The 27,957-nt window shown below is 38.3% G+C and overlaps 1 protein-coding gene across 1 annotated transcript in view; it reads right to left on the minus strand.

Moving 5' to 3' along the window:
* Positions 1-311: 311 nt before the first annotated feature.
* The window catches only part of hydin (HYDIN axonemal central pair apparatus protein), a 39,142-nt gene continuing 11,496 nt past the window's right edge, over positions 312-27,957 (minus strand). Inside the window, 35 exon segments of the mRNA XM_088006735.1 lie at positions 312-729; positions 2,364-2,645; positions 3,192-3,233; positions 3,235-3,417; positions 3,518-3,748; positions 4,349-4,436; positions 4,438-4,482; positions 5,103-5,266; positions 5,363-5,572; positions 6,444-6,663; positions 6,784-6,893; positions 7,018-7,188; positions 7,269-7,421; positions 7,560-7,566; positions 7,611-7,777; positions 8,353-8,520; positions 8,522-8,578; positions 8,993-8,999; positions 9,104-9,312; positions 9,553-9,726; positions 10,237-10,365; positions 10,451-10,687; positions 13,431-13,763; positions 14,347-14,390; positions 17,530-17,758; positions 17,909-18,001; positions 19,157-19,300; positions 19,634-19,777; positions 20,516-20,807; positions 20,917-21,155; positions 22,565-22,597; positions 23,700-23,941; positions 24,037-24,104; positions 24,272-24,495; positions 25,843-25,961. Coding sequence (XP_087862861.1) covers positions 520-729; positions 2,364-2,645; positions 3,192-3,233; positions 3,235-3,417; positions 3,518-3,748; positions 4,349-4,436; positions 4,438-4,482; positions 5,103-5,266; positions 5,363-5,572; positions 6,444-6,663; positions 6,784-6,893; positions 7,018-7,188; positions 7,269-7,421; positions 7,560-7,566; positions 7,611-7,777; positions 8,353-8,520; positions 8,522-8,578; positions 8,993-8,999; positions 9,104-9,312; positions 9,553-9,726; positions 10,237-10,365; positions 10,451-10,687; positions 13,431-13,763; positions 14,347-14,390; positions 17,530-17,758; positions 17,909-18,001; positions 19,157-19,300; positions 19,634-19,777; positions 20,516-20,807; positions 20,917-21,155; positions 22,565-22,597; positions 23,700-23,941; positions 24,037-24,104; positions 24,272-24,495; positions 25,843-25,961 — 5,468 coding nt within the window. The 3' untranslated portion in view covers positions 312-519.

Below are 27,957 nucleotides of genomic sequence, written 5' to 3' on the forward strand. Positions count from 1 at the left end.
CACTCCAGCTTCTCATTAGAGGTTTGTGTGTAGAGCATGTCTGATGTGACACATCTAACCTTTAGTAATGAGAGACACCCCCAGCTCTGCCCTTTCCATTGAGTAGTGAGTCTGCTTCAATGTGCTGCGTGTCTAACAGAACTCAGCACTGATTTGGTTGAATTAGGTCCTGCTGTTGAGCCAATGGAGTGACCAAAAAGCAGAAAAGTCAAGTGAGGCACATTTGTTGAACCAAGGGAGTACCAGAATTCAAATCCAGTCTCTTGACATGATTGCCCCCATGTGGAAATGAGAGTGCAATAACAGGAAGAGCTTCTCTGCAACATTTATTCAGGTTTTTAAGAATATATTTTCAAACAAAATAATTAAAGCTTGTGGATACTATATTTTTGGCATCAACATTTATATTTTAGTTTCAAAAGAGTCTAACATCCCAACTCACAAGATAGAAATAACCTAATTTGAAAAAAAAGAAAAAGGTTAGAACTTTATCTGCTTGGGTGTTTTCTTTATGCTTCCCTAAGAAGACTGAGGCCGCTGGCCCTTCAGGTAAAAGACCCATGAAATGGCATTGCTCTGGGGCTCTGGGTTCTGTCTGCAGACAGTCAACTTCCCAAACCATGGTCCAGGATGCCCTCCGGAAGGAACTTCAAAGGACACCATGATATTATGTGACTTTTTGGGGGGTATGTTCTCCATCTCTTTGACATTAAAGCATGGATTGTCAACCTAGAAGCAACAAAAATATCATTAGGTTACATAATTTTCACACGTGAATGCAAAAGAGAGTAAGTTGTTGACTGAAGTCAAATATGCAAAAGTTAAAGAAAATGTAGTGCTGTGTGAAGAACCTATCAAGAGTAGAGGTGTGCCAATCGATCGGCCACCAATCATTATTGGACGATTTCCGTGAAAAAGTGTACAATCAGTGATCGCCAATCACGTTCTCTTGTTGCCGATCACACAAACTGATCACCTGTATCTCACTTCGCAGCCTGCGTGTGCAGCTCATCTTCTCTTTCCCTCACACTGCACAAGCACGCAGCAACAAATCCTAAGTGATGTCGTGTGGAACTATAATGTTCTAAAAGTGAATGGGGAAGTTTGTGTGTTGCGGTGGAAAATTACCTCAGGGGTTGAAACACGTCAAAATGCATCAACACGACAAATCTAATATATGACATTTACAAAACAAGCACTTGACGGAGTTTGGCTACATCAAGGCTCACTGCAGGAAAAACAAGAGATCCAGAGCGGCCAGTAAAGCAGCACACAACTACCAACACTCACTCGGAAGAGCATGATGGTCAGAAAGCTAAAGAAATAACTTGGAAAAATAATTTCAGTCAACGAGCTAGCGGTGTTAGATGCTGGTGCTGCTCTCGCAGTTGGACCGCCGATCGGTGATCGGCTGTGATCGACCCTCATGGGTGATCGGTATCGGCAGCAAAATACCTGATCGGAGCATCCCTAATCAAGAGGCAATAGAAAGTGGTCAGATGGATGTCAGAACCAAAGAGCAAATTCTCATAAGGGAGTCAAGCTGAGAGCTGTGGCAATAAAACTGGTAATTTCCATAATCTGCGAATGTTAGTGTTACCTCTGAAAGGCTTAGCCATTGTATCTAAATATTAACATGTAACCTGGATGTAAAACAAGGAGCAGCAAAGAAGACAATCCGCATGTTTTCTAATGTTTCTGTAAATCAATAATAGGGGTGAAATACAGAAGCAAACCATGTCTAAGCAGCAAATCATTTTTACTCTTACTTTGAATGGCCTCATTAATAATAAAAATTTTAATATTCTACAAATATTCAAATAATAACCAACAGAATCAGAGTTCTAGTAGCCAGCTTTCGTCATATCAGAATCCATCCATCTATGTTACTAGAAACACAGAGATGTTGAGGGTTGATGACCTGCTCAAAGTGTACCCCTCTCGTCTATTGGGCAAACACAACACCCCTGTTAACCTTGCAGGCATTAAATCACTACACAATAAGGATGGATGGTTAGGTGAGATGGATGTTTGTGTCTGGTTTGAACAGGGCCTAAAAAAGCCATGAGCTTAACAATGCCTGTTTGATCCCAAAGAAAACTACACACAATACAAATGAATGATTAAACAGTAGAAAGATGTCTTTTTCCAATGTGAGAGAACAAGTGGTAGAGCTATTGGATGGAGACAAAAGCTGCTGGTAGATTTTGTTGACCATCAGTGGGAAATTTCAGAATCTTTAGGTTTTTGTACAAGAAATAATGCAAAAAAATAAACCAACTTTTGATTTGTTCACACACTGGATAGGGGGAACTAACAATTATTCTACTCTTTAATCTTGTTAGGTTCTGCATGAATTTTACCTTCAAAGAGAAAGCCGTGGTCTTCGGGAACACGTTTTTGAAAGGGATGGAGACGCTGCCGCCCCCTTTGATGTTGTATGGGCCCTGAGGTCTTGGGAAGGTGCAGACTCCATGCAAAGGAAATATGTATTCACCACCAATATCTGAGTTCAAGGTGAGCTGCCCTCTCACCGCGCCCAGCTGATGTGGCTCAAAACGAACATCCACCTTCACCTCTGAGCCTGAAGGAAAACCGGGCAAAACACTGACATTTTTGTCCACGATAAAATCAGGATGATCACTCTGTAGGAGAGACAGAACAACACATGGTAAATGGTCTGTACTAATGTAGCACTACTTCTAGTCCAGAGTACTCCAGAGCGCTCGACAAGTTCACACTTAGAGTGTTAAGCTACATTGTAGCCATAAAGTGGCCCTTCCTGGCCAATATGAATTTCAAAGCTTTATTTGAGGTTCGATTTGCTAATTCTGGTGTCACTGGTCTAATTTATTCAAGGTGTACACAGGGTATAAGGAAAAAAAAGTGCTGCAGGTTGTCTGACAGAAGGTATTGAACCATATGCCATTTTGCTTTGGTTGATGTGTTTATAGACCAAAGTGGGAGTTCTTAATGTTAATGCATTTTACAAATGGAACAAAAACTATTTCAGTGTTTGATCTGCCAATCACCAATAAGAACTATGCAAATAAAAATGGCAAGTTTCTGATTTTTGGCAAATCTATTGGTTCATCTGTAATAAAATGTAATTTATATCTTGTAATGTGTTGGCATTGTTATCTTTTTAAAACATTTCTGTAAAACACGATTGAGTTCTGTTAGTTTCTTACCCTACAGATGTACTTAGTTGCACTTTGGGAGTAATTAGTAAAAATTAATGCAAGAAGAGTCACTGCTCCCTAGTGCAGCCTGGAAGGGGACTGTCTCCTCTGGTGGTGGGGAGAGAGCTTAGAGAAGCAGATTGTAGTGAAATTGGCCCAGGTCACTACTGCACAGGGTCAGACGTATGGTAGATTCACCTACATGAAGAGGCAGATACTCGAAGTTCAGGGAACCCTGAGGAGAAGAGATGCACATACGCAGACATATTCAGGTCAGGTATATTCAACAAAGATAGATTTTTTTCATCAAAATGAAATTTGTCTTTGGTATCGACCTTGGACTGTCCCAGAATGATCTGCTGAGGTGGAGCCTTGATGTCAGTACATTTACACTCTGTGGTAAAACTGGTCGCTCTGTTTAGGGGGTTCTCCACATGTACAACACCGCAGGCCGCTTTGCGAACAGGCGTCTCCAGGTTGATAGTAGCCAGGATTCCTGGAGAGCCGACTTTAAAATTGATGAGGTAGAACAAGAACTCCCCTGTTGTTTCATTACGAAATGTCACCTGAGTAGAAAGATTAAGGTGTGGAGTGAGGGCCAGATTCATGCGGTTGTCAGACTGTTTCTTTTTCATGTATACTGGTGGGTCTCAACTGTGTCCTATGTGGGTCTAAAGTAAGGAACGTCTGGTTCGGTCAACTCTATAACATACGTGCTGGTTATGGTGATCATGAGGAAGAGTCTAACATTCACACAGTTCCAGAGGATCACAATAGAGTATTTTACTTCTACTGTTGCACTATATTGTTTATTTTTGTTTGTTTTTATTTTTTCCTTAATAACTTGTGCAAATTCTGCAGCAGTGGTGACAAAAAAAAAAAAAAAAGCACTGCACACTGTAAGGTTTACTGTTTCAGCTGAAGTGCAACAAATTAAACCTTTTAGCTCTTTTAGAAAATTATGTTAAACTTGGAAGCCAATGCCATGGAAGTCTGGCTCAGCTAAACATTGACTTGCTAATGCTACAGCAAAGTATTTGTTTCATAAGGGTATTCATCTTTCTTACACCTTTGAAACAGAAGGCAAATCTGCAATAGTGTGATATGCATACTCACATGGTTAGAGAAACATACCCTCACAAACACATAAACTTGTTTGCCCAAACCTTTGTGGTGTATTCTCCCTCTTTGTATGCATTAAAAGACATCTTGTAGTCCATCTTGGCCAAAGCGGGAGCCTCGATGGACTTGTGTCGGGTCTGGTTTCTCAGGTTTAACTACCTCTAGCAGCACAGAGAACCTGAAAACAGAAAAATAGTCAATATGTTAAAACATAAAACTATAAGTCTCATAGGACCGTGATAAATGACCATTTATTATGGCCTCATAAGAGTTGTTAAATTTTTCATCACCAGTTAAATACTAATAAATAAATATTATATTTTGGTATTCATTTCACTCCCAGGTTTTGGATTAGAGTCCCTATCATGCCTTCTTAAATTAACTGAGCTTCACGTACCTGTTGTTGGTCTATCGATCTATGATTTTAATCACTGTCAGACAGGGATTTCAATCACTTCCAGGTTTCTGTTTGCATAATTTTACAGATCGTATTAATTTGCTGATTGAATGTATGACATTCACAGTGATAGATCTGGTGCCGTAGTTTGCAGTCTGACTTAAATAAAGTCAGAAGTCCAAGTCTGATTTTCCAATTTTTCAAGATCTGTGTTCTTTAGCTATGTCTTTAATGGATCTCATTATAGAAAGGAATCAGTCAGGATAAGGTGATGAGTCTGATTTACCAAAATTGTTATTCACACACAAACTAATCTAGATGAGAAAAGTCCCATAGGCCTTTTTTATATGTTAGATGAAATTGGAATTATCATAAATTATATAATTGACTTAGTGTTTTACCTCTGCAGCCTGGTGAGCCAGTTGTTGACTTGGAGAAGAACAGAGCTTTGGGTTTTGGCAGACACCTCCTGTGAGATGATGTCCTCTGCTTTTGGGGCAAACGCACTTCCTTGCAGATTGAACAGAATTCCCCTCCCACCAGGAAAAGAGAAAAAAACTGATCCCTGTGAAGAACACAAGTCTATTTTTTGACATTTTTACCCACTATTTTTAGTCCTAAATACAAAAATGCTTCCATTGAAAGTAATATTTTTCTCTACCAGGTGCTTGTTTCCATCAGTCGTCATGTTCAGTGGTCTGTACGTGACGTCAAATGTCTTGCTTTGGTTGGGTTCAAAGGTCATAAAGTGAGCAGCACTAAATTGCTCACCCTTGATTACAAGTGTGACGTTGCAGGACTCACAAGTAGGGTTGGTTACGGACAGGGTCTGAGTTTGAGAGGTGCGCACTCGGCATGTGAAATTTATCACCTGGAGACAGACGTTTTGCAAAATGTATAAAATTAATCAAACCTGCCAGAATTTCTCTGGCGACCAACAACATGTCCTCTGACGCACGTATTTAAGAATTCAATAATAAAAGACATCTGCATCTAAGCACAAACAGTAATAATAATGCAATCCTTTCAGCTTTTGTTGGACTTAAAATTATAATTTCTATCAAACATCACTTACATGAGCATGATGCACATTTTCTTTTGCACATTGCAGAAACAATCAACATGCTTTTGCAGCCTTTTCAAAGACATTTTGTCTGTCTACTTTAGATAAATAAATGTGAAAAAATTTCAACACAAGCTTTCTGACTTGTTTGATTCCTCAGATGCAGGACTTTAGGGGTACTCAGTTAATTAAATCTAACTGCAAGAAATTGTAGAAATCCTTAAATCTGTCAGAAGCTCCTGAGTCAACCAAATGAGACAAGTCAATTACATTATTTGGAGCTACCGTTTTAACCATTTACACAATGAAAATAAAGCAACTGACATGGCAGCTTGTAGGAAAAATACTCAAAAAATAAAATCAGTCTAAATGTAAGTTTGTATCATTTTTTTACAGCCCAGATCTATCTGCAATATTACATAAAAATATAATTAAATCCGATAGACTCAACTTTGTTTTTAAGCATTAATAAACAGCATATTTACTTTAAAGTGCTTTACAAGGAAACTAACTCAATATCCTATTTAGAAATGTGACTTCAAATCAGCAATCATGAGGAAAGATTGGAACCAAAAAACTTCCTTATCCTTTAACTAATAACCAAAGTGTGTATTAACAGTAATTATTTTAAAGACATGAAACATTTATATTTGTATGTAAAGAGAGAGTTCAGTCTAACCTCTTTGCTGATGGAAGGTGGGACGCAGGAACCTGTGACCGTCAATTTAATAAGTGGGGAACCGTCGATGAAGCAGGACAGGTTCTCGTATCTGATGTCGTCACTGAGCTTCACAGGGGTAAAGGTCACTTCAAAGGGAAAGTCCTTGCCTGGGCAGATATATCCTTTTACCGGTCTGATCAACAACTCTGCAGGGAAACCTTGGGTTTGCCAATGAAATCTGGAAGTTCAGTGAACCGAAGCAAAACAGGGGGAAGATAATGAACCCAACCAAAGTTAGTGTTTGGGGATGTGCTGATTCCATAAAAATACAGTGGGATATGCTGCTATTCAACATTACCTGACAGTAGTGTCACTAGTGTTCATCATGACAATCCTCCTGTTCGTCTGGCAGTTTTGGACCATAGCTCCAAAAGACACTCGGCTGCAGTCTAAATGGACATCGTCCCCCTGGTATTTTTAAATGATAAATTACTACCAAATATTTCTTGAACAAAAACATCGCAATACATAATTCGCTAAGGGAATATTCTTGTACACAACGTAATGATTGTGAGGGCAGATTCCAGCCAACCTTGCAACAGCCCTCGATGGTCAGCAGGTGGTGGAAGAACCCTTTGAACTCGGCCTGCAGCGCGACAGAAAAAGGAGCAATGTGCTGCTGAGGTGAAAACTGAATCTGCAGCTTGCAGGAGCCTCCACAAGATTTCAGCTTCATCTCGCCTAATGGGCTGACAGACAGGTCCTGGTGGCAGGAAGGCAACTATTAAGTCTGGCTTCAGTGGACTCCAGTTTAAAAGTTGATAGCGTTTGTGTTGTTCTTACCTTTAGATCTAGAGAAGGATTGGAGTTCAGTATCAAATTGAAAGAAAGGTCAAGGAGGCTGTCATTGGCTAGGACGACCTGTTTGTTCACTTTTTCACCCAATGTTAGACATCCTAGTTTCATTGTCTTTTGTCGGAAATCAAGCACTTCCAGCTGGGACAAAAAAAGCATATGTTAGGGTCATGAAAACTATTTTGGACAAATAAGAGAGACCACTTTAGAATATTATTAAAATATTTTTGGTCTCTAACTTTTGAATAAGCATGAGAGTCAAAAATGCATATGGCACACAAGTATTCTCAGACATAATGTACTGGCTGACAGTGTTTCATTCTGACTTACTGGTGCAGCTCGGTTTGGAAAAGCATGGTGTCTTTAAACTGGATGTTGTTGCTGCTGCTGCTGCAGCTGAACTTTGAGTAGTCACAAATTGCCCTGCTTTCCAAATCCAGACTCCACTGAGAGCCCTCAACCACAGAACAGAGAGGTTCAGGATTCGTCTCCATCACCTGAAAGCAAGCAGGCAAATTAGTTAGCAAATCTAAACAATGTCCAGGTTAATCTCTTTAAATAAGAAAGCGACCTGGATATACCTGGATATAAAGAGCATGCAGTAGCTGTTGAATTGTAACTACAGTCCTTGCATTATGAATCTTTTCCAATTTCTCAATGATTTATCAAGGCTGCTGTTATCTCTGTTGTGCTCCTTTTTTCTAGCAGCCTTGTACTTCCAATCTACTTTCCATTTGTCAATGACAATCTCTTGGACAACTGTCACACATCAGCAGTTTTTCCCATGTTGGATAGGCCATAAAAATGACATTCTTGAAAAACCACATTTCTAGGGCATTACTAGCTTTCCATTAGAATACTAAGAATGGCAAATCACTCTTTATAATGAACCTTATACATTCCTAAAACACACACATTATATATTTATAGATATATACAATTATATTCAGAAAATATAAATACGCTTTCCAAAGAGGCTCATTTGTCAGGTTAAAAGTACCTTTTAAAGATAACTTCTACGCATATATTAAACATATTTTTTGTTAAAGCCTATTATTGAAAACACTGCTACCTTTTTACTGTCAAGCTGTCGAGACTCGTTTAAAACCCTGTCTGAAGCACTTTGCCATGTTGCCGTTCTATGACGGTCATCCCAGTCGGCCACCTCCTCTAACAGTTGCTTGAACTCCACCTCACTAATCTTACAAGTCATTTGCTGATTCAGAGTCAGTGGCTGCCTGGACCAGTAGGTAGGTGATGGTTACTTCCTTAGAGCACATAGCATGAAGGTGCCCAACCTGTGTTAAAAAAAAACAAATTTTCAAATGATCAAAAATAGGCAAAGTGAAGACTTACTGAATAAAAATATGAAATGGTGATTCTACTGGTTTTAATTGAATGATATTTTGTGTTGATTATATTTTTAATCCATTTAAGAGTTTACCTCTGGTGAAAACGTGACATTTGGTTCACTAGAAGGCCACTCGAAATTGAGTTCTGGTTCATTTTATTTTTAGTCAGTTAATTATGTGCCCAGATTTCTTCTGAATCTTTTAAAACAAACTCCATTACAATTTATGGTGGACACACTGTATTTTTAAAGTGCTGGATTATTTTCTTTCAAATAACTCTTTTATTGACAAATGAATCTCCCATCATGTTGCCTCATTAAAGTCTCCCACAGAGGCTCATTTTATGCCTAATCATGCTACTCGCCAGCTGGAAATTATTCCATTTAGATGTGAATCATGCACATGCATTATTTTTAAGTTGGATTTGTCATGTAGGGACACTCATCTCTCACCTGGTTTGCAAACCTCAGCTAACAGATCACCGTATACGATCTGTGATCACAGTATACGATACCCTCAGGCTGTTCTGAGGGGTCACGGCCAGCGATGTCAATAAGCATGCCCTGGTTCCAAGTGCCAAGCTGGTCAGCCAAACAGACAACGGTTATCTGCTGCTGAGTCACAGGCTGCACGTTTCTATTGCAGGGAGACACGCAGAAAATGCCCAAGTTGCGGGAAGTCTGTATATATGAGAAAATTTTTGAGTAGAAAGCAGAGTAGATAAGAAAACAGAAGAAGACCAAAAAGGAAAATGAGCATCAAAAATAGCAAACTCAAATCACAATTGTGGCAGCTTGTACTTTTACGTTTTATAGATACGGAAAATGGTCAAAAAGACAAAACAACTATTGTACATGATGCAAACCACATGATTTCTGTTAAAAAAAAAAGAGAAAAAAGAACTGGTAGTAGCTGCTTACATCCCGAGAACCTGATTCTCTGTGATCTTGTTTTGCTTCGAGATTGCCACTGGTAGACTATGATGAACCACAATCTCTTGCTGGCACCCTAGATCGTCCTCTAAACTCAGGATTAAAGACAGAAAATTGTTCAATGGAATAGTTTGGAATAAACCTAGAGTAAAATTTTATGAGCTATTAAACAATTAAATTGAGATCTGTGTTGGACAGTTAACGGCTAAACCATTTATACTGAAGTTCTTATCAAGAACTATTGACTACAAGAACTATTGACTACAGATTTCAACTATGAGAGTCCTGCCTGTTCTGAGTCGGTCAAACATATAGTCTCATACTCAAAATACAACTTTATAAAAGGCTAAAAAAAATTTTTTGCATGAGATATACAGAAGTCCAAAAGTTTGAGAAGCTGCTGCACCACATCTCTGTAGAACTGCTCTGCTGCAAGAAAACAACAAAATTACTCCAAGTGACTATTTGGGATAATATTATCCCAATTGCAGTCAACTGGAAGATTTCACAACATTTAGATGCTGTATGAGCATCTAAATGTGTCGGGGGGAGGTGATCATAATGAGTAATATAATGTACTTCTTTTGGCAGAACCTGTGACCGTCTGAGTGCAGGTGTGAACATACACAAGTTTCGTGGCAAATTCAGTCGGATTCTTGGGAACACTCCCACCCCGGTTAGCGTGACCTCCTGGGGAGGTAAGAAAGCCACCTGGAGCTGAAACTGCTTCTTAAACACTTCAGGGATGCCAGGCAGGTAAAGTACACGCAGGTGCTTCTCTGAACCAGCACTAATGTACCCCTAGCAACACAAACAGATGTTAAGTGATAAACTAAAATCACACCTGGAAAAATTCACACAGGAGCTTTTATTATGATTGACTCACCACAGATGGAATAATTACGGGCCACCCAGGTCTGATCTTCAGCCTCTCGTGTTGTTGACCTTTTCCTTTTAAATGCTGTGCATCTCTGTCGTCATCGTCTGCCTTAATCAGCACTTCGTCTCCTTTATCGACCCCTTCGTTCTCCTTTGCATTTGGAAAGTATGTGACGTTGAAGTCAAAGTCCACTTTGCCGGTATTCCTAACACACATTTCAACTTCACTGACACAGTGAAAGAGCTAGAAGAAGGAGAAAGAAAATTAAGACATTATAGCTTGAAGATCACATGAACAGAGCCTTGTGACAATCAACACGTAAACTATTCCATCTACTTTTGAGTAGTAAACACAAAGTAGAAAATTGCAACCTAGAAAAAAAGTTGTCAAGATGGTTTTTTGTGCTTGAGGGTCATAAAAATAAAAGGAACTGAAAGGAATTTAATAAAAATTATAAATGCTTCAATATGAATGAACTGGCCTGTTTCAGGTCAAATTTCTGATAATAAAATAAGAAGAGGAAGAGAATGAAGAATGCTGAACAGACAGGAGGGTTGGATAAATGTTCTGCTGAATCGCTTTTTCACCTAAATAAAAAAATCAATGTGTCCTTGTTTTGAATATCAATGATAACAAGTCCCAGTGGCTTGCATACGTAAAGAGAAGGTGTAAGTGAACAAGACAAAAGTGTGGAAAACTGATTGAAGACTGTGGCATTTAAAGTTAGCAACTCATCTAGTTTCCCCTGTAGAAAATCTATATAACTACATTAATTGAACTGATGAATATTAATTTATATTTTATTTATAAAACAGCTGGAAACCTTGCATTTTTTCTTTTAGAGTTATTTGATATTTATTATTCCACATACAATCCCAATGGACGATATTAAAGTTTGTGGTTGTAAAGTGACAAAACATTCAAAAGTTCAAGTGGTAGGAATACTTTTGCAAGGTACTGTAGCAATAATATTACACTGCATGAGCTGAGTAAACTCAAAGAAATCAAACAAATCAGTCTTACAACCTTTAATAGGGTCAGCATCACCAGGTTGTATTGCACTATGTATCATCTTATCAACATCTCCATACAGTAAATTGGCTTTGGGCAACACATAACACATGGATGAGCAAACAGATGAAAAAGAATATAAAAAGCAAAGTATAACAAAATAATGGAAATAACTTGATCCTTCAGGTGTTGCGTTTCAAGTTATAAGATGGTTCATTCTTGATTGACGTGCAGCAAAACTGAAGTTTAGACTTTTATGAGATGTACAACTCATGAGAGTGCTTCCAGACTTCTATTTGTGAGGTCAATGTGCAATGGTTAGAAATATGAAAAACATCGCTGGATGGGATCACTTCATGTTCATCAGCTGGTTGGAAAACTGGTACAGACCATGTGGGAAACCTCTGTTGTTAATTCATCTCCTAAACTCTGACAGTTTCCAGTATTTATGAGAAGCAACTTAAAGTAAAGTAAAAAATTATCTTCTAAAATGTGTAGTGTAAAGCATCATTGCCAGGAGAAAGAAAAAAAAAAAAAAAAAAAAAATATATATATATATATATATATATATATATATATATATATATATATATATATATATAAGCCAAGGCTTGGAGCCTGCCAAACAAAGGCTCCAAGCCTTGGCCAGCCGCCTAAAGAGATACACAAGAGAGAATGAAGCCAGGAGGATTAACCGGCTCTTCTCCACCCAACCAGCTAAAGTGTACTCTCAATGGCAGGGTAATAACAACAGAGCAGACCCACCAAGGCTGGAGACTGAACAATACTGGAAAGGCATATGGGAGAGGGAGGCGTCCCACAACAGCAATGCAATGCACAGTGGCTAACCTCTCTACGAGAGGACCACAGCAACCTCCCTGAACAAGCCCCGGTAACCATCACTGTGGCAGATGTCCAAGAAAGAGTCTCGGGTATGAAAAACTGGACAGCACCAGGGCCTGACATGATCCATGCCTACTGGCTAAAGAAACTCACTGCCCTCCATGAGCGACTGGCAGCTCAACTGAACCAGCTGCTACAGAATGCTACAGAACTCACCCTGAATGGTTAACTGAAGGGCGCACAATCCTGATCCAGAAGGATCCCTCAAAGGGTTCAGTCATCAAGCTGTACGCCAAGAACGAGCACGATGTGCTCAGCGAATGTCTCAGACAATGGGGAACAGAGGACGAGGTGCTGGAGGAACCATCATGGGAAGACAAGCCCCTACATGGGATGTACCACCGACAAATAACTGAAGTGGCTGATATCAGGAAATCCTACCAATGGCTGGAGAAAGCTGGACTCAAGGACAGCACAGAGGCCCTCATCCTGGCCGCCCAGGAACAGGCACTAAACACCAGAGCAATAGAGGCTCAGATCTACCACACCAGACAAGACCCAAGGTGTAGGTTGTGCAAGGAGGCCTCTGAGACAGTCCAGCACATAACAGCAGGGTGCAAGATGCTGGCAGGGAAAGCATACATGGAACGACATAACCAAGTGGCGGGCATAGTGTACAGGAACATCTGTGCCGAATATGGACTGGAAGCCCCGAGGTCAAAGTGGGGAACACCCCCAAAGGTGGTGGAGAATGACCGAGCTAAGATCCTGTGGGACTTCCAGATCCAAACAGACAAGATGGTAATGGCGAACCAACCGGACATTGTGGTGGTGGATAAAGAACAGAGGAAAGCCGTTGTGGTGGATGTAGCAATACCAAGTGACCACAACATCAGGAAAAAGGAGCATGAGAAACTGGAGAAATACCAGGGCCTCAGAGAGGAACTGGAGAAGGCCTGGAAGGTGAAGACCACAGTGGTGCCTGTGGTCATAGGGGCCCTCGGGGCAGTCACCCCCAAACTGGAGCAGTGGCTCAAACAGATCCCAGGAACAACATCAGACATCTCAGTCCAGAAATGTCCAGTTCTAGGCACAGCCAAGATACTGCGCAGAACCCTCAAGCTCCCAGGCCTCTGGTAGAGGACCCGAGCTCAGAGGATGAAAGAGACCACCCGCGGAGGGTGAGAAGGGAATTTTTTTTTTTTTTTTTATATATATATATATATATATATATAAACGCCACAATTTTACATACCTGAAGGCCGAAGTCAAGATGGGAGGACTGAAGACTGTAAGAGATTGCTGAGGCTTCTCCTCTGAGTTGGACTTCATATGTTGGTCCATCTTCAACATAGCACTGAGCCACCACCTCTCTCCTGACGTTCTCATGACCAAAGAAAGAGAAAGTGACAAGCTGCTCTTCTTGAGGTTGCAATACGCCACACACTGGTAAGATGTCAAAAACCTATGCGAAAAAATAAAACAGTAGAACATCAGTGGGAGATGCAAGTCTTCACCATAAATGAGCTCAGATAAAGTTTATTGTTGCATTAACATGAATTCTGGCTCTGGCTCAGCCTATGAGTCAGTATGACCGCTCACATCTGGCATTAGAATTGAAGTTATTGAGACACATTTTGATATTTGATCACTAGTCATCAACTCTCATATTTAGTAAGAAATAAATGGACCAGATGAGTATTATAACCCCTATCGTTCGAAATATAAGTCCCAGGATGCTAAATAAATTGCAGTCGCATAAAATGTAGCTAAAATCTTTAGTACCGTAAGCAAGCGGCAATGCAACTGAAGCATCATTCACATTTTTTCAGTTATGATAAATAAAAGTCTAAAAATAAAAGTCCTACAATTGGCAGGGTAATTATCTGCTTTCTGACAAAGGAGGCAACTCTCTACTTTGAGGCTTATTTCAGAATACAGGTGTGGATGATGCACATTTTTCAACTCAACAGCAGAAATAACCGAGGAAAGGTTGTTAATAGACTTTTGAAAAACCCTGATTGGCGACAAGTCCACATATGCCTAACCTCTTCCACATTCACAGGATGTAGTATGCTGCTCTGGTCATCTGCTTCAGCACTGAGGCACACAGGCAACGGAGAAGTTTCAGTCTCACTCTCTTGACGCTTAAATGATACTTTTGCCACTTCTGATTTTCTGAGGGGAGAAGGATTTTAAAATACCCATTTAGCAAAATAATCATTTTTCTCCTTAGTAAACTGGAAATTCAACATTTGAAGAAAGATAAGTTTGAGCAATATTTTTCCTTCCATTCACAGATAATGCAAAACTCAAACGGAGGAGAAAACGGTAAGCTCTCACATCCCAAAGAACTCAGACTCATTTTCTTTTAGTACTCTCGTCTCTTATTCCCTGTGGGATCACGCTGGATGCATCCATCAAGTTAATTAAACAGAGTGTTCTATAATTAAGAGGAATTTTAATAGGCAGGCAGAAGGAAACAGGTCAGGATAGATTGCAATGAAGTGCTGAATAAACATGGATGAGAATGAAAGAGATGCAGCAATTGAGGCCTTCTTAAAGCTCGCCAGGAAAAACTATATATCAAATCACTAAAGAGTGGCTACATTACTGCTGTTAAAAGCGTGTGTGTGTATGTGCACACAATGTTCTAAGACTGCCAAAGATCGTGGCAGTACTGTTGTTTCAGCTCAGATAGGGTAAAAAAAGAAGAAGAAAGGCACCAGTAGGGGGCCCTGTGGAATGATCATATTGATGACTGTTGGTTCAGCCTCGTTTCTGGCTTGGCAGTCACATATTAGAGAAAAGTATGTCACATTTTTGTGGGGTATCAGTAAAAAAAATAAAAATAAAAAATAAAAACATCTGGGACCCTCCGTCACATTTACATTGTATCCTACTGACTCAAAGGGTTGCAAGACTTTGAATGCATTACTATTGTCAAAGTTTTGCTCTGAAATACATGGAGAATTTAATATTTGTAATTAAAGCATTCCTGTGAAATTAGCTTCATCCACATCAATGATTGTACATTTTAATATTTCTATGCAGAAAAAGGTTAGGGTATTTTAGTTATGCACTGACATATAGCATCTAGTGACCAGAATTTGTTGATTATTTTGTCATTACGAATCATACAAGTCAAATTCTTGACATCATGGGTTCTGCTTTCTCAATAGCATGCTTTCATAGAATGCTACTGAGATTGTATGACTAAAGGGGCATTGCTTGAAATACAATGCAGTTCACTGTTTCCATAGAGCTCAGCAAAAGCCTTGGGACATTTACAAGATTAATATTGAAAGAAAATATTGTTTTTCTTTCTACTGCTTTTTCATGCAAGTCAAAAACAGAATAAATCTGCAAATTCAAATAATAATCAGGTCATTAGCAGGACTCTGGAGAACCTCACTTCATACTGAGGAGGCAATTCAGCCTTTTGATTCAGGTGTGTTGGACCAGGGACACATCTAAAAGTTGTAGGACCTGGATGGCCCAAAATGTCCTTTATGGACTGGAGATGAAGACCCTTGGTTCCCCTGAACACACTGGCTTTAGCATGGTGCTTCCTTAAGTTACTTGTTTCACTGATTAACCAGTCATATCAGTAATCTAATATCTCACACATTAAAAATAGACAAAAAGTATGTTTTCTTGTTCTGTCTTGCTGAAGGTTTTCCAGATGGACACACTGCAGGATCTATATGTGCTATACTGCATATATATGTTGCTAGGATAAAAGAGTTTGCCTTACAGACAATCCCATCTCAGAGGACTGCGGTGTAATTACTGATAGCGATGTAATTAGCTGAACATGGCAAGATAACGCAGGTTTTGTGTGAGAGAAAGAGATTTTACAGAGGTGAGGTCTACATTTAATTAGCATGACGACCTGCGAGGATGGTTTTTAAGAGAGGGAAAGGGGGGTAAGAGAAGAGGGATTGGATGAGGTTAAAGTATTAAAGAGACACATAGGCAGAGAAGAGAGAGGCAAAGAAAAAAAAAGAGAAATAAGCAATGTAAAGCCCTGCGAGGAGAAGAAACGGAAAGACGGAAACGAAAGAATACCAATAGATGGAAGAGGTTGAGGGGAAAAAGCTGATTGAGGGTGATAAATCTTGCAGAGCTATTAGTTATTTGGTTCAAGGCCACAAGTAGACTACTACAGTATTCACAGTTTATTCCAGAAGAGCCAAAGCAGAGGCCTGAAAGAGGCACACTGTAAAGTTTATAAAGCACACCATCAGTAAATGTGTCTTCCCCAGAGAATTTATAATGGCTTTGGCTCAATTCAGTTCAGTGGGGTTAAATGTATAGCTTGGTACTGAAGCATCCCAGTGGACAGTTTTAATGCATGGCAGAGATCCATTCTGTTCTCAGCCCTGAATCTCATCTTTTCAGTAACTAACTAAAAGATGTTCTGGTTCCAAAAACAAGTAGATCCTACAGATAAACATACATTTACCATGTATTTGTATATAGCAGCTATAACAATAACAAAAGAAAGCTGAAGGTGCAGCTAAAAAACTTGAAAAACCTCAACAGTTTGTCACACATGAACAAGTGTGACTCAAGACAGATTCAGTACACAAAGTGAAAATTTCAAGCCTTCGTTTCTCCTGTAATTTTAATGATCATAGCCTACACATGAAGCAAACCCAATGTCATGAAAAATTACATCATCGTATAAAAGTTATGCAACATGTGGTGTTACAGCCAACTAATTAACTGCTAACACAAGTCAATGTCAAGTTTTCACAGTTATGGTGCCATGTAATCTCCTGACATTTTCTGAACTCCAAAGTCAACTCAGCCACCTATTAATAAGTTTGAGTGGGCAGCAAACTAGCCTGACCTGATCTCTATAGAGAATCTATGAAATATTGTCAGGAGTAAAATGAGAGACAATACAACCAATGATCCAGATGACCTGTAGGTTGCCATCAAAGCAGAGACACCTCAGGAGTGCCACAAGTTGAATAAAAAAGCAAACACTTAAGATATATTGGTCAAATATTGCTTCACCCTGAAAAAAAAAATGCATTAAAAGCTCTTATTAATATGACAATAATAATGAATGGATGCATGTAAACGTTTTAGACTGTACATGGGTATAAACTCTGCAACTCACCACTTATCACCTTTCATGGCTAAAGTTATGATAGTAGATAGTTGAAATGCTTACAGTACAACAGAAAACAGAGGATGTTTTCACTTAAAACACCAACCCTCATACCTCCTATGAGGGCGTTTTTGGTACTCCATAAAAGCCCAGTTGTAGCACACCGGCAGCTGAAAGCAGTTGGTCATTGTTATCCTTCTCTTTATCTCTGAGCAGTTTTGCAAGCAACCAAAGTCCACAATGGTTGAAGAAAACTGAACGTTCGGAAAGTGGACCTCAGCATACAACTTCACACATTCTTGTTGTGGGAGGTCCAAGTAATTGATTGTAAGCGTCTATGAGGCGGAGAAGGAAAAATATTTAGTCCTTTCAGTATACAAATATTTAAATGTGACAAAAAAGTAAAAAAAAAAAACAAAAAAAAACACACACATTCTCATACTTAAAATTGTTTTACTTCAAAGCATTATCAACATCAGACTTACCTCATCCACAATACGGTGCATTAAGTACGTACAGAAAGATGGATCAAAGCAAACCCAAAACTCAGATTGACCCTTGTCCTCTAAAACCAAAACCTGTGAAAAAAAAGAGACCATTTATTTTAATACAAAAAAACAAAGGTATAAAATACAACATCCAGTAAGTTTTATGGCCATTACGTTTTTCAGTTGTTCCAAACAACTAAAAACCACGAAGCACTACCAACATACTTATACATGAGTTTCATACAATTGTATCTTTACTCCTGGTTATTTTTGATGAATCATAGCACAGTAGAAAAATAAAATTCTCAGTATTTAAGGAAAAGTTACATTTAATCTTATTGATTTTCCTGAGACTACATGCTACACCGTTGACTGTGGTTCCAAATTTGGTGAATCTTAATTTTTACGGATTATGACCGCGGCGCTGACCAACTTAAAATAACATAACTTCCTGTTTTTCTCTGAGTAAGTTAGACTACTGGCAGATTACAATTACTTTAAATCATAATTTTTCAAGGTAGGTCATTTTTGGGTATGAATTAACAGGAAATCTATACAGCGTACCCCTTGACACTTGGCTTTTTTTATACCTGACTAAAGACTAAAACTGCAAAAGAACAAAATGGAAAAAAAATGCAAAACAACCAGCACCCATCACTGACAGATTTAAAAAAAAAAAAAAAAAGAAAACCACACAAGGTTGCTGCAGATGCAAGCAAGTGAGATGACCTTATCGGTGTTTGAATTACAGCACTTTAAAAAATATCATCATTTATCATGCTTCATCGCCAGTAGGTCAAAGGTTGATAAAGGGCTGTATCAAAAAAATAACTGAATCAGATTAATATTAGGAACCTTTGTTTACAGTTTTAAAACCTTTATTTTCTTCCAAACAACCAACATCTGTTAAGAAACTTTAATAATCAATTTTGATACATTTAATGAAATTGGAAAATTCTGAATGAATTGTATTCATTATCAGTTTCAGTGCGTAAACACATACATCCATGTCTACTGCCACAGATCAAACACACAGCTAAATACATTTTAAATAAATCTATTTAAAAATATTTACTGCTGGGAAATAAATCTGAAGCTAATTAGGAAACAAAAGACTCCCCTTTTCAACAGGATGTGAATTGAATGAGTAAATATGAGAAAACTAGTAAAATTTCAATAGATAGTGACACCAAATCAGCGGAGCTCCTCTTTCCTAAATCAGGAATGGAAGTAGCCGAAACAAACCTTGGTTGAAGTTGAGCTTTGCTCTCCTGGAGTCTCACACAGAAAGAAGTGCTTCGGAAGAATGAGCTCCATGGACAGAGGCAAAGACGATGCATTTTGCAAGACCAGCTTCTCATATACAGGCAACAGAGACTTCCCCTTAACCTTTAAAAAAGACATATACAGAGTTGTAAAAAAAAAAAAAAAAGGACTCAGATTACTTCTGATTTTGTTTTTTTACACTTCCACACTTTCATCAAAAATACTTTTTGATAACACAAAGATAATCCAAGCAAATAAAAAAATGCAGTGATCAAATAATGACTTTACTAAGAAAAAGCTACTCATACCAACCTTCCCTACATGAAAAAGCGCTCACCTTTTGTTAAATCAAGTTTTAACTTTGATTAGACTTTTTTTTTTCTTTTAAATCAGGTTTGATTTCACTAACAACACTCTTAAAACCAGAATAGTAGGTTGTCGGTGATTAAAACTAACCTCCTTTATGCAAAAGTTCAGTTGCTCTGAGGAAATATTAAGCGATGGAGCAACAAAACGACACATTGCTTCCACAGACATGATTGTTTGCTGACAGCCGTGGCCACCAATGATGCTGTCGCACACCAGACGCTCAGGAAAAATCTGGAAAAATAATGAAAAACATAGTTTATACATGTACAGTGCCTTAAAAAGGCACCATTTTCAGTTTTTCAAATTTTGTCATATTACAACGACAAAATATATGGAAAATGGTCCTTAGCTCAGTTGAAATCATGAATCAACTTGTTGGCCAGTATTTGGGACTCCACACACCATATACTGTGGGAGTCATGGAGCGACAGTAACACCACATATCCTTGAACACACTGTCCTCACTGTGAAACATGGTACTGGCAGCATCATGCTGCAGGGATGTTTATCTTCAGCAAAGACAAGTAAAAATGTCAGGCTTAAAGGGAAGATGGACAGATCTAAATACAAGGAAAAATCAGAAGCAATCTGGTTGTAGGCTGCAAAGGCTTAAGAGTAAGGTGGAGATTATTTTACTACCTGAATAGCAGCCCTAAAATGTTTCACTGTAATTTCAGCAATAGCTGGGTCTACGAAGTATTGGCCGAGGAGCTTAAATAGAAATGGTCCCTACTTTACTGCTGTTTTCAGCATGGAAATTAAAAAACCCAACAGTTATGTGAATTTGTGTCCCAACACATAAAATCCAAATAAAATACATTGAGGTTTCATTGCAATGTGACAGAAGATTTAAAATCAGAAGAGCTAAGAGTACAGCACTATCTAATTCAAGGCACCGTTGTCAGTGTATGAGCACTGTATACAGAATCCAGTGGTTTTATTTATTGACTTTAAATTCTACAAACACACCTTGGGGGAGTCTGCAGATGCTGTGAGTACCATGTCAACAGAACAGCCCGGAGAAAGGTCCACACAAGTGTGACTGAGGCTGAACACATTTTTTTCTCTGTTGGTAGATGGCGTAGCTTTACGTCTCACATTATCTCTCCGCCTAGAAGAGCTGACTGGAGGTAACGATGTTCTGCCAGAGAAGTATATTTGTTGTTTTGGAGAAGCCAGGATGCCACCAATCTTCCAGAACATCCGGTGATGCCGTAGACCACGGTTGGTCAGCTTGAATTTGGACTCATATGGAACAAAGCTTAAAAAAAACAACATAAAAAGCACAAACTGTAAAAAAGGACAAACTTCAGTTCACAGTTACAAAGTTGCACATTTTTAAATCAAAATTAGTTTAACTATGTTCCTACTAGAAGTGTGTGCCCAGGTCAAGATTAGGGCCAAAAGGTTTGTTGCCGACAATAGTTGTCCCAGTGCCTGTGGCTGACAGTGAGACACTGTGTATTCTGTTGTCCCGTATGAATACTTCCATCTTGTCCGTAAAGTGAAGTGTGTCCTTCAAATTTGCTACTATCTTTAGCTCCAGCTGGCTCTCAGGTGGCACTACTCCTTCACTAGGGTCAACACGCCAGTAGGACTGTTCATGGATCTGAAAAAAACAAAACAGAAACACAATTTGAACATGGTCAAGTGAAGTTCACTGTCAACATTTGGCATAAGAAATGATAAAGCCTCATACTACTAATTAATATCTATGTGTCAAAATGTCTTCTTAGTAAAATTTTTATCAGTCTCAAATCAATCAAAAATGAATCTCTAGGGTAAATGTCCTTGACTTATATTCAGAGACATCTAACTGTAAATTTTATGGGATCAAACTGCATAAAAATGAAAACAGACCATCATCAGCTGGTAAAAGCTCTAACTTTATCAAAAGTACTATCTCAAACTAACTCAAAAAGTAGATAACCCACATCATTTCTGCATTTGAATTAACTGAACCTTTAAAAAAAAGATATAGGAAGGAAAAGTTTGGAAGAGAAATAAAAGGAATGAAGTTTTGGACTATCAGCTGCTGCAGCCACATTTGACCTGCCACAATGAACTGGTAAGAAAAATAAAATACAGTTTCAGCGAGTGAAGTTTCAACACTTCCAACTCACTGCTGATGGAGAAGATTTCAACAAACACCTGTTTTTTGACCAAAAAGTTCACCTTGCACTGATGTTAGAAATCTCAACGTCTACTGACATTCAATAATTTTTTAAATGTACCAGTTATTTTCCTTGGGTATAGTGTTTTGTAGCCGTTAAGCTTCCTTAAGTTTGTATTTTACTGGTTTTACTCAGATTTTCTGCAATTGTTTACAGAAAATTGGCTTTCTGAGGGTATCTAATGCTATCTTGCTATCCCAGCTTTTTCAAACACTGAAATATGATGCATTAAAATAATTCTAGCAGGTTAGTCTGTGTTGCATTCGTCTTAAAATGTAATACATGGCTGGAAAGTGTATGTCTGTACAAATTGCTGCATAATCACATCAACTCTCGTTGCAGCAGGAGATCCTTGAGGTAAAGGGAGTTCAGTGACTCCCTGCCCAACATAAGTAAGATAAAATTCATCATTAATATTTACAGGATAACTTGCCAATTATGTTACAAAGATGTAGAGGAAGTGTAATAGCATTGCTAAAAGCATAAAAAGTGAAATCCCAGGGATCTGTCACATGTTTGTGTCATTTAAAAACTCTGCAAAACCATCTTAATATTCATTTACGACTTTCTTCAGAGGCATCTTTCTGAGCTGAATACAGATGAAGGACTAATGTTCATATTCCTTTCAGTCGCATATATATGCATATGCCACTGAAATATATAAGACCAAGCAGTGGTCAGGATCACAATCAATGTTCCATGCTGCATTGGTACTGATGGATGGCTGGAACGTAAACTTTTAATTGAGATTTTGACTAGCTTCTAACAGACGCAGTGAAGCTTGGGCACTCTCACTGCCTGTAGGACAACAAAGTAGATTATTGATCAATGGGGACACACTCACTCTCAGGCTGTACCTTTCATACCGAAGTGAGTCCTGCATGGAAAAAATGCGACATATTACATATAGATGTTTACTTCAAATAAAAATGCTCCGCACATCTTAGCCGGTGGGTGACATTGGGAGTCATAGATCAGTTTCCCAATGTTTGTACAATCGAGCAAAGAAGCTTGAGAACTCAGATGGGGAGGAGATCGATAATGGGTGATCACGGTTAAAGGGGTTGGCGGGGTTTGGAGAGGAGAAGGAGCAGAGGGTTGACTCCCCGGAGTGAGGAGGGAAGATGAGAAGAATTTAAATAATCCCATCAAACATGCCGCATCCCACAGCTTGATTAGCATCGACTGAATGCAGCTAAAGCTGAATTCAAATTTCTGCCGTGTCCACTACAACTATCAAAGATGCTTATATTGTTCTCTGTCAAACGCAGATTTTTGGTTCTAAAAGATGAGGTTTCACAACTTCTTCTAGTTAGGAAAAAGGTATAAATGTGTGTACATCCTTAAACTAATATTTTGTTTTATGCATCTTTTGAATAAACGTCCTGACATCAATTGGTAAGAAATTTGATTTACCAGAAATAAAGTCTGGATGTGCAGGACTCCTAAAATTTGCTTCCGTTAGATAAAGTTATAATTTACAAGGATGTTAAAAGTGTGTTCGAGCACAGGGTAACCTAATCACACATTTGAAACAAGCAAGAAAAAAAGAAAGTGTTTATAGGAATGTTAATTTTCATTTATTTTACATCAACACATACTAAAATCATTATTTCAAAATGTGTTCAAATTAGTACCGCTTCCTGAAAAAGAATCTACAAAAACAGGGAAACGTAAAGTTTTACATTCGATAATTTAAGCTACATGAATTAAGTTTAAATTCATTAGTTTAAAATAATTGCAGTAAGGTTTTTAAAATACTAGAAACTATTACGATTGCACTATGTTTACGTAACACAATAAAACATGAGTTTTACACAAGACGCATCTTTGGAACAGTACACAATCTACATGTGACATTTACTTTTAAGAAAGTTAAAAGGAAGATTAAAAGGGATTATCAATTTAATTTGGTGCCCACCAAGTTAGAAATTAGACCAGCCAAATGTCAAACTGTTGCAATGTCATTGCGATGGTACCTTGATGCTGACATCAGACATGGCATCCACAGTGCCAGTTGTTGGACTGACAGTAAACTCCACTGGTCGAAGACAACGGTCCCAAGTTGGATATCCTTGCCAACTCTTTGGGGACAAATCAGACACCTGTTTGGTACTGGTAATGCTACGAGGTCCTAACCCGTCCCCCATGACATGTAAAGCAAAAGTCATTGGAACAAATGATGTGTTGAAAAGGGTACATGTTTGTGTTGCTGGAAAACCTATAGAAAGAAATATTTTATAAAATATGGAAGAGAACATTAGTAGAGTGGATGAATCTAGGTCGATTGATGTTCTGATCTTCAAGGTGACTTACCAAAAGCTACGTCGCCGAAATTTAGTTCATACACATCAAAGTGGAACGTGGGGTCAATTACACAACCCCTGAAGTAAAGAAAGGCAGCTATTTGAAAACATTTTCCAAATTACACAAGTACTGATTATGCAATTAAAATTAACAACAAATTGGATTAATATAAACACTTTAACAACCTTAAATACTGACTGTCTCTGTAATTAACTTGGATAGTATGTTTACATGCCATCTTCACCTGAAAGTTAGGATTTGAGTTTGCGGCTGTCCTGTGACAGTTAACAGCAAATCCTCAGAAAAGCTTCCCAAGGTCCGACTGTGAAAACTGATTTCTACAGCCTGGCAGATCCCAGGGGGAATGACACCTTCCTTGGGCCGGATGGAAAAACACAGGCCAAACGTGGTCTTAGGGCGAGAAAACTTGAAAGAGGCATCAATCAGTCCCTTGTTTGTCATCTGCAGCTAAAAAAACAACAAAAAAACAATTTTGTCACGAGTCCCATTGCTGAGTAAAATTATGTTTTACATAAAACTTCTGATGGACGCTCCGTAATGCAAGGCTACAAACTCATATGGATGAGTTCAATAGAGTGGAAAAAGTTCCAACTCACTGAACTTGGACTGACAACATCAACTTAATTTTCAAAACAGATTCTGAGTGAAATGAGAATACTTTGTAGAGCCACCTTCAATTTAATTATACCTGCACATTCTTCTACCAATTCCTCTTTGTAAAATAGCTCAGTCAGATTGGATGAGACTCCTGTGAACTCCAAATCTCCAGTCTTACCACACATTTTCAATTTTATTTAGGTCTGGGATATTCTGATACATACATGCGCTGGTTGTTAAACTCCTGCTGTATGTTCAGCATTGTCCTGGTTAAAGGTGAACCCAGGCTTTGCCCCCGTATTATGACCTCACTGGGCCACCAGGCTTGAACAGGGCTCTGGAAAATGGCCAAAGTTTGAGATATTGTTTTGTAACACAACATTCATTAAATTTGTTCACTACTTTATCCCTGACAGTTCCGCTGTGTCTTCATGATGCCGTTTGTTCTCTACACAGAGCAGCTCTATTTATACAAAGATTAAACACATCTTTGATCATAGATGACTTTTGAAAGCAACTGGTTGCACTGGTTTTTCAGTGAGAGGTGTCAGAGTAAAGGGGGCAGAATACAAATGTCCAACACACTTTTCAGATCTTTAACTCAACTACTAAACAAGATCATGGACTTCAGGCTAACCAATTTTGCAAATCCACCATTTTTACTTCTCAAAACCCTTTTGTAGTCCAAATTCAAGGATACTGCAGCTACAAGTAGATACGTCAAAATTAATTATGCCATCAACCAGCATCAGAAAATCTTCAAAGTGCCTGGCTAAATTTAATTTTTCTGAAAAATGTATCAACATCAGTGGGGAAAGTCGTCTTTGTTTTTGTGAAGCCCTTCAAGGACCAAATGAATGACTGAAATGTGAAAAGGGAGGATTTGCAAAAAAAATCCCCAAAAATTGGGACATTGTGTAAAACATAAATAAACAGAGAATATGATGATTTGCAAATCAGTAAAAAAAATTTGGAATGTGTGGCAGGCATCAAAAAAAGATAATACACATGAGTCTTAAATATATTGTCCTTGTAGTGAAATAAATTGAATATAGCTTGAAAAGGATTTATAGATCATCATATTCTGTTTATGTTTTACACAACATCCAAACTTCATTGGAATTGGGATTGTAAAAGCATGACATGTCTACTTTAGCAGCAACTTTGATGGTTCCAAGTTGCTCTTCTACTTCTTACCTCATAATGATCTTTGTCACCTATAAACACATTTCTTACGTCCATCAGGTTATAGTTGAGCTTGAGTTTTGGTCCGAGCCCTTCACCTTTGACCCGAAGGGGTAATGGTGATTGCTTCCCTAAACAGTGACAGTGACAATTCAATTTCAAATGTTCTATGTAACAAGTTTAAAGGCTAAAGGCAGTTGGCAATCATTGCCAAGAGTTTGGTCAATGATGCAGATGGTGTGTTTTACAAACTCTGAAATATGTTTGCACTGATGTTGATTATATTGGGATAATCCAGATGTCAATTTGCTTAAATTGTTGACTTTAATGACAAAATATATTTAGCATTTTAATAGATTTAGCATTTATTTTACCTGTAGTCATTGTGTTTTTTCCCAAGGCGATCAGGTAATTTTATTATTTTTTTATATCATTAACATAGATGTAGCTCTAAACGAGCCCAGCAGAAATCATTATAATCAGCAGACAGACTGCTACAGAAAAGGGGCCAGATGTAATTTTATTCACCGTCTAATTGTGTTAGCAATGGTTATCTCCAAAGAAAGTGTGAAGACATCATTACTTTGCATAAAAATGGCCTCACAAGCAGGAAACTGAAGCTTAGAATATTGCGGCTGAATAAATAATTGTCTAGACAATCAAGAACTTCATGTGTAGAGATTCAGTTGTGGTGAAGAAAGCTGCAAAACACTCAACACTGCCTAGCAAGCACCAGGCCTGGCTAAGGGCTAGAATAACATCGTCAACAACAAAAAAGTGTAAGTGTGTCCTACGTGCAAAATGATGAGCCAACATATGGAGACCACTCTTGTGACAAGAAAGGGGACGAAGACAGTAATGAGACACCAAGGACAAGCTAACAAGTATTCAAGTAGTCCGTTGATGATATGTGTGTCTATGCTTGTGAAACTATCCAGACCTTTACCTCACAGAGAATCTGGTGTTAGTTCTCAAATATCAGGTTTCGAAACAAGACAGAATACATTGGTGTCAGTGATGGGCTTTAGTCTATGCGTATAGATGCTTGTTTTGCTTCATTATTTTCTAGGTCACAAAGCTTTACAGAACAAATGTCATATTAGTTGGTCAGATCCTCACTTGCCATGGAAATTTATGGAAATTTGGAATCCGGCTCAAAGGAGACAAAAGATGGCCACATGCAAAGTTGTCAACTGCCTTTCAGTGCCACTAAGATGATATAATTGTTCAACAAATTGCACTTAAGTTGCTGCTCAGGGAATGAAGCTGGTTTTCCTTGTTTTCATGTTGGACAGATTTAACATTACTGTATGAAATACAGCAGAAGTAGTATTGTTGCCCCATGAAGTAAAATAATATGAATAACAAGAACAAGCACGAATAACTCCTTCACTCAATAAAACATATGCACAAATGAGTGAATTGTGTTCTGCTGACTGGGAGAGGGAAGGAAACGTGAAGGACACTCTGTTTACAGCCAAACCTGTAGTTTGCTACCGAGACTCATTTTTGTTTGTCTAACCTTTGTAGTACAGACTCCCAGGGGGGAAAGGGGAATCTTTTATGAGAAAACCAAAGCTATCAATTTACAGAGCAAGAGGGATGTGCGCTGAGCCTCACTTGTAAAAACAGCCAGCTTCAAGGTGGTGAAGAACTACCAAACCAAAAGATTTGTTACTAGTTTATGATGGCTTTCATCATGAAAGAAATTGTATTTACAAATTCCATATATTTAAATTTACAGAGTAGAATTAACTTTTTAAGAGATTCTATCAACATTTATGACCAAGTACTCAAAATATGTTTTACAAAAAAATTAATTTCCAGAGTTCTTGATCCTTTCACCATATTTCTAAATATTCAGTTTGAATTTATGCCAACTATTTCTACATTTCATATTGCTTAAACAAAAACAAACTAGCAAATCTCACTGTTTTCTGTCTTCAGATATCATAGTAAGTGAGATGTGACGTCATCCCTACATTCAACTTTCTAGACAAATTTCAGAATAATTTCTGATCAAAACTTCTGCCACGTGTTTGTTACATAAATCCTTGGACATACATACATACTGCTAACATAAAAAAAACAGAAATATGAACATTTAAAACACTACATGTAAGTAGG

Source organism: Poecilia mexicana, unplaced genomic scaffold (assembly GCF_051168715.1).
Source record: "Poecilia mexicana isolate PSO_F unplaced genomic scaffold, ASM5116871v1 scaffold_6, whole genome shotgun sequence".
In the NCBI taxonomy this organism is placed as follows: domain Eukaryota; kingdom Metazoa; phylum Chordata; class Actinopteri; order Cyprinodontiformes; family Poeciliidae; genus Poecilia; species Poecilia mexicana.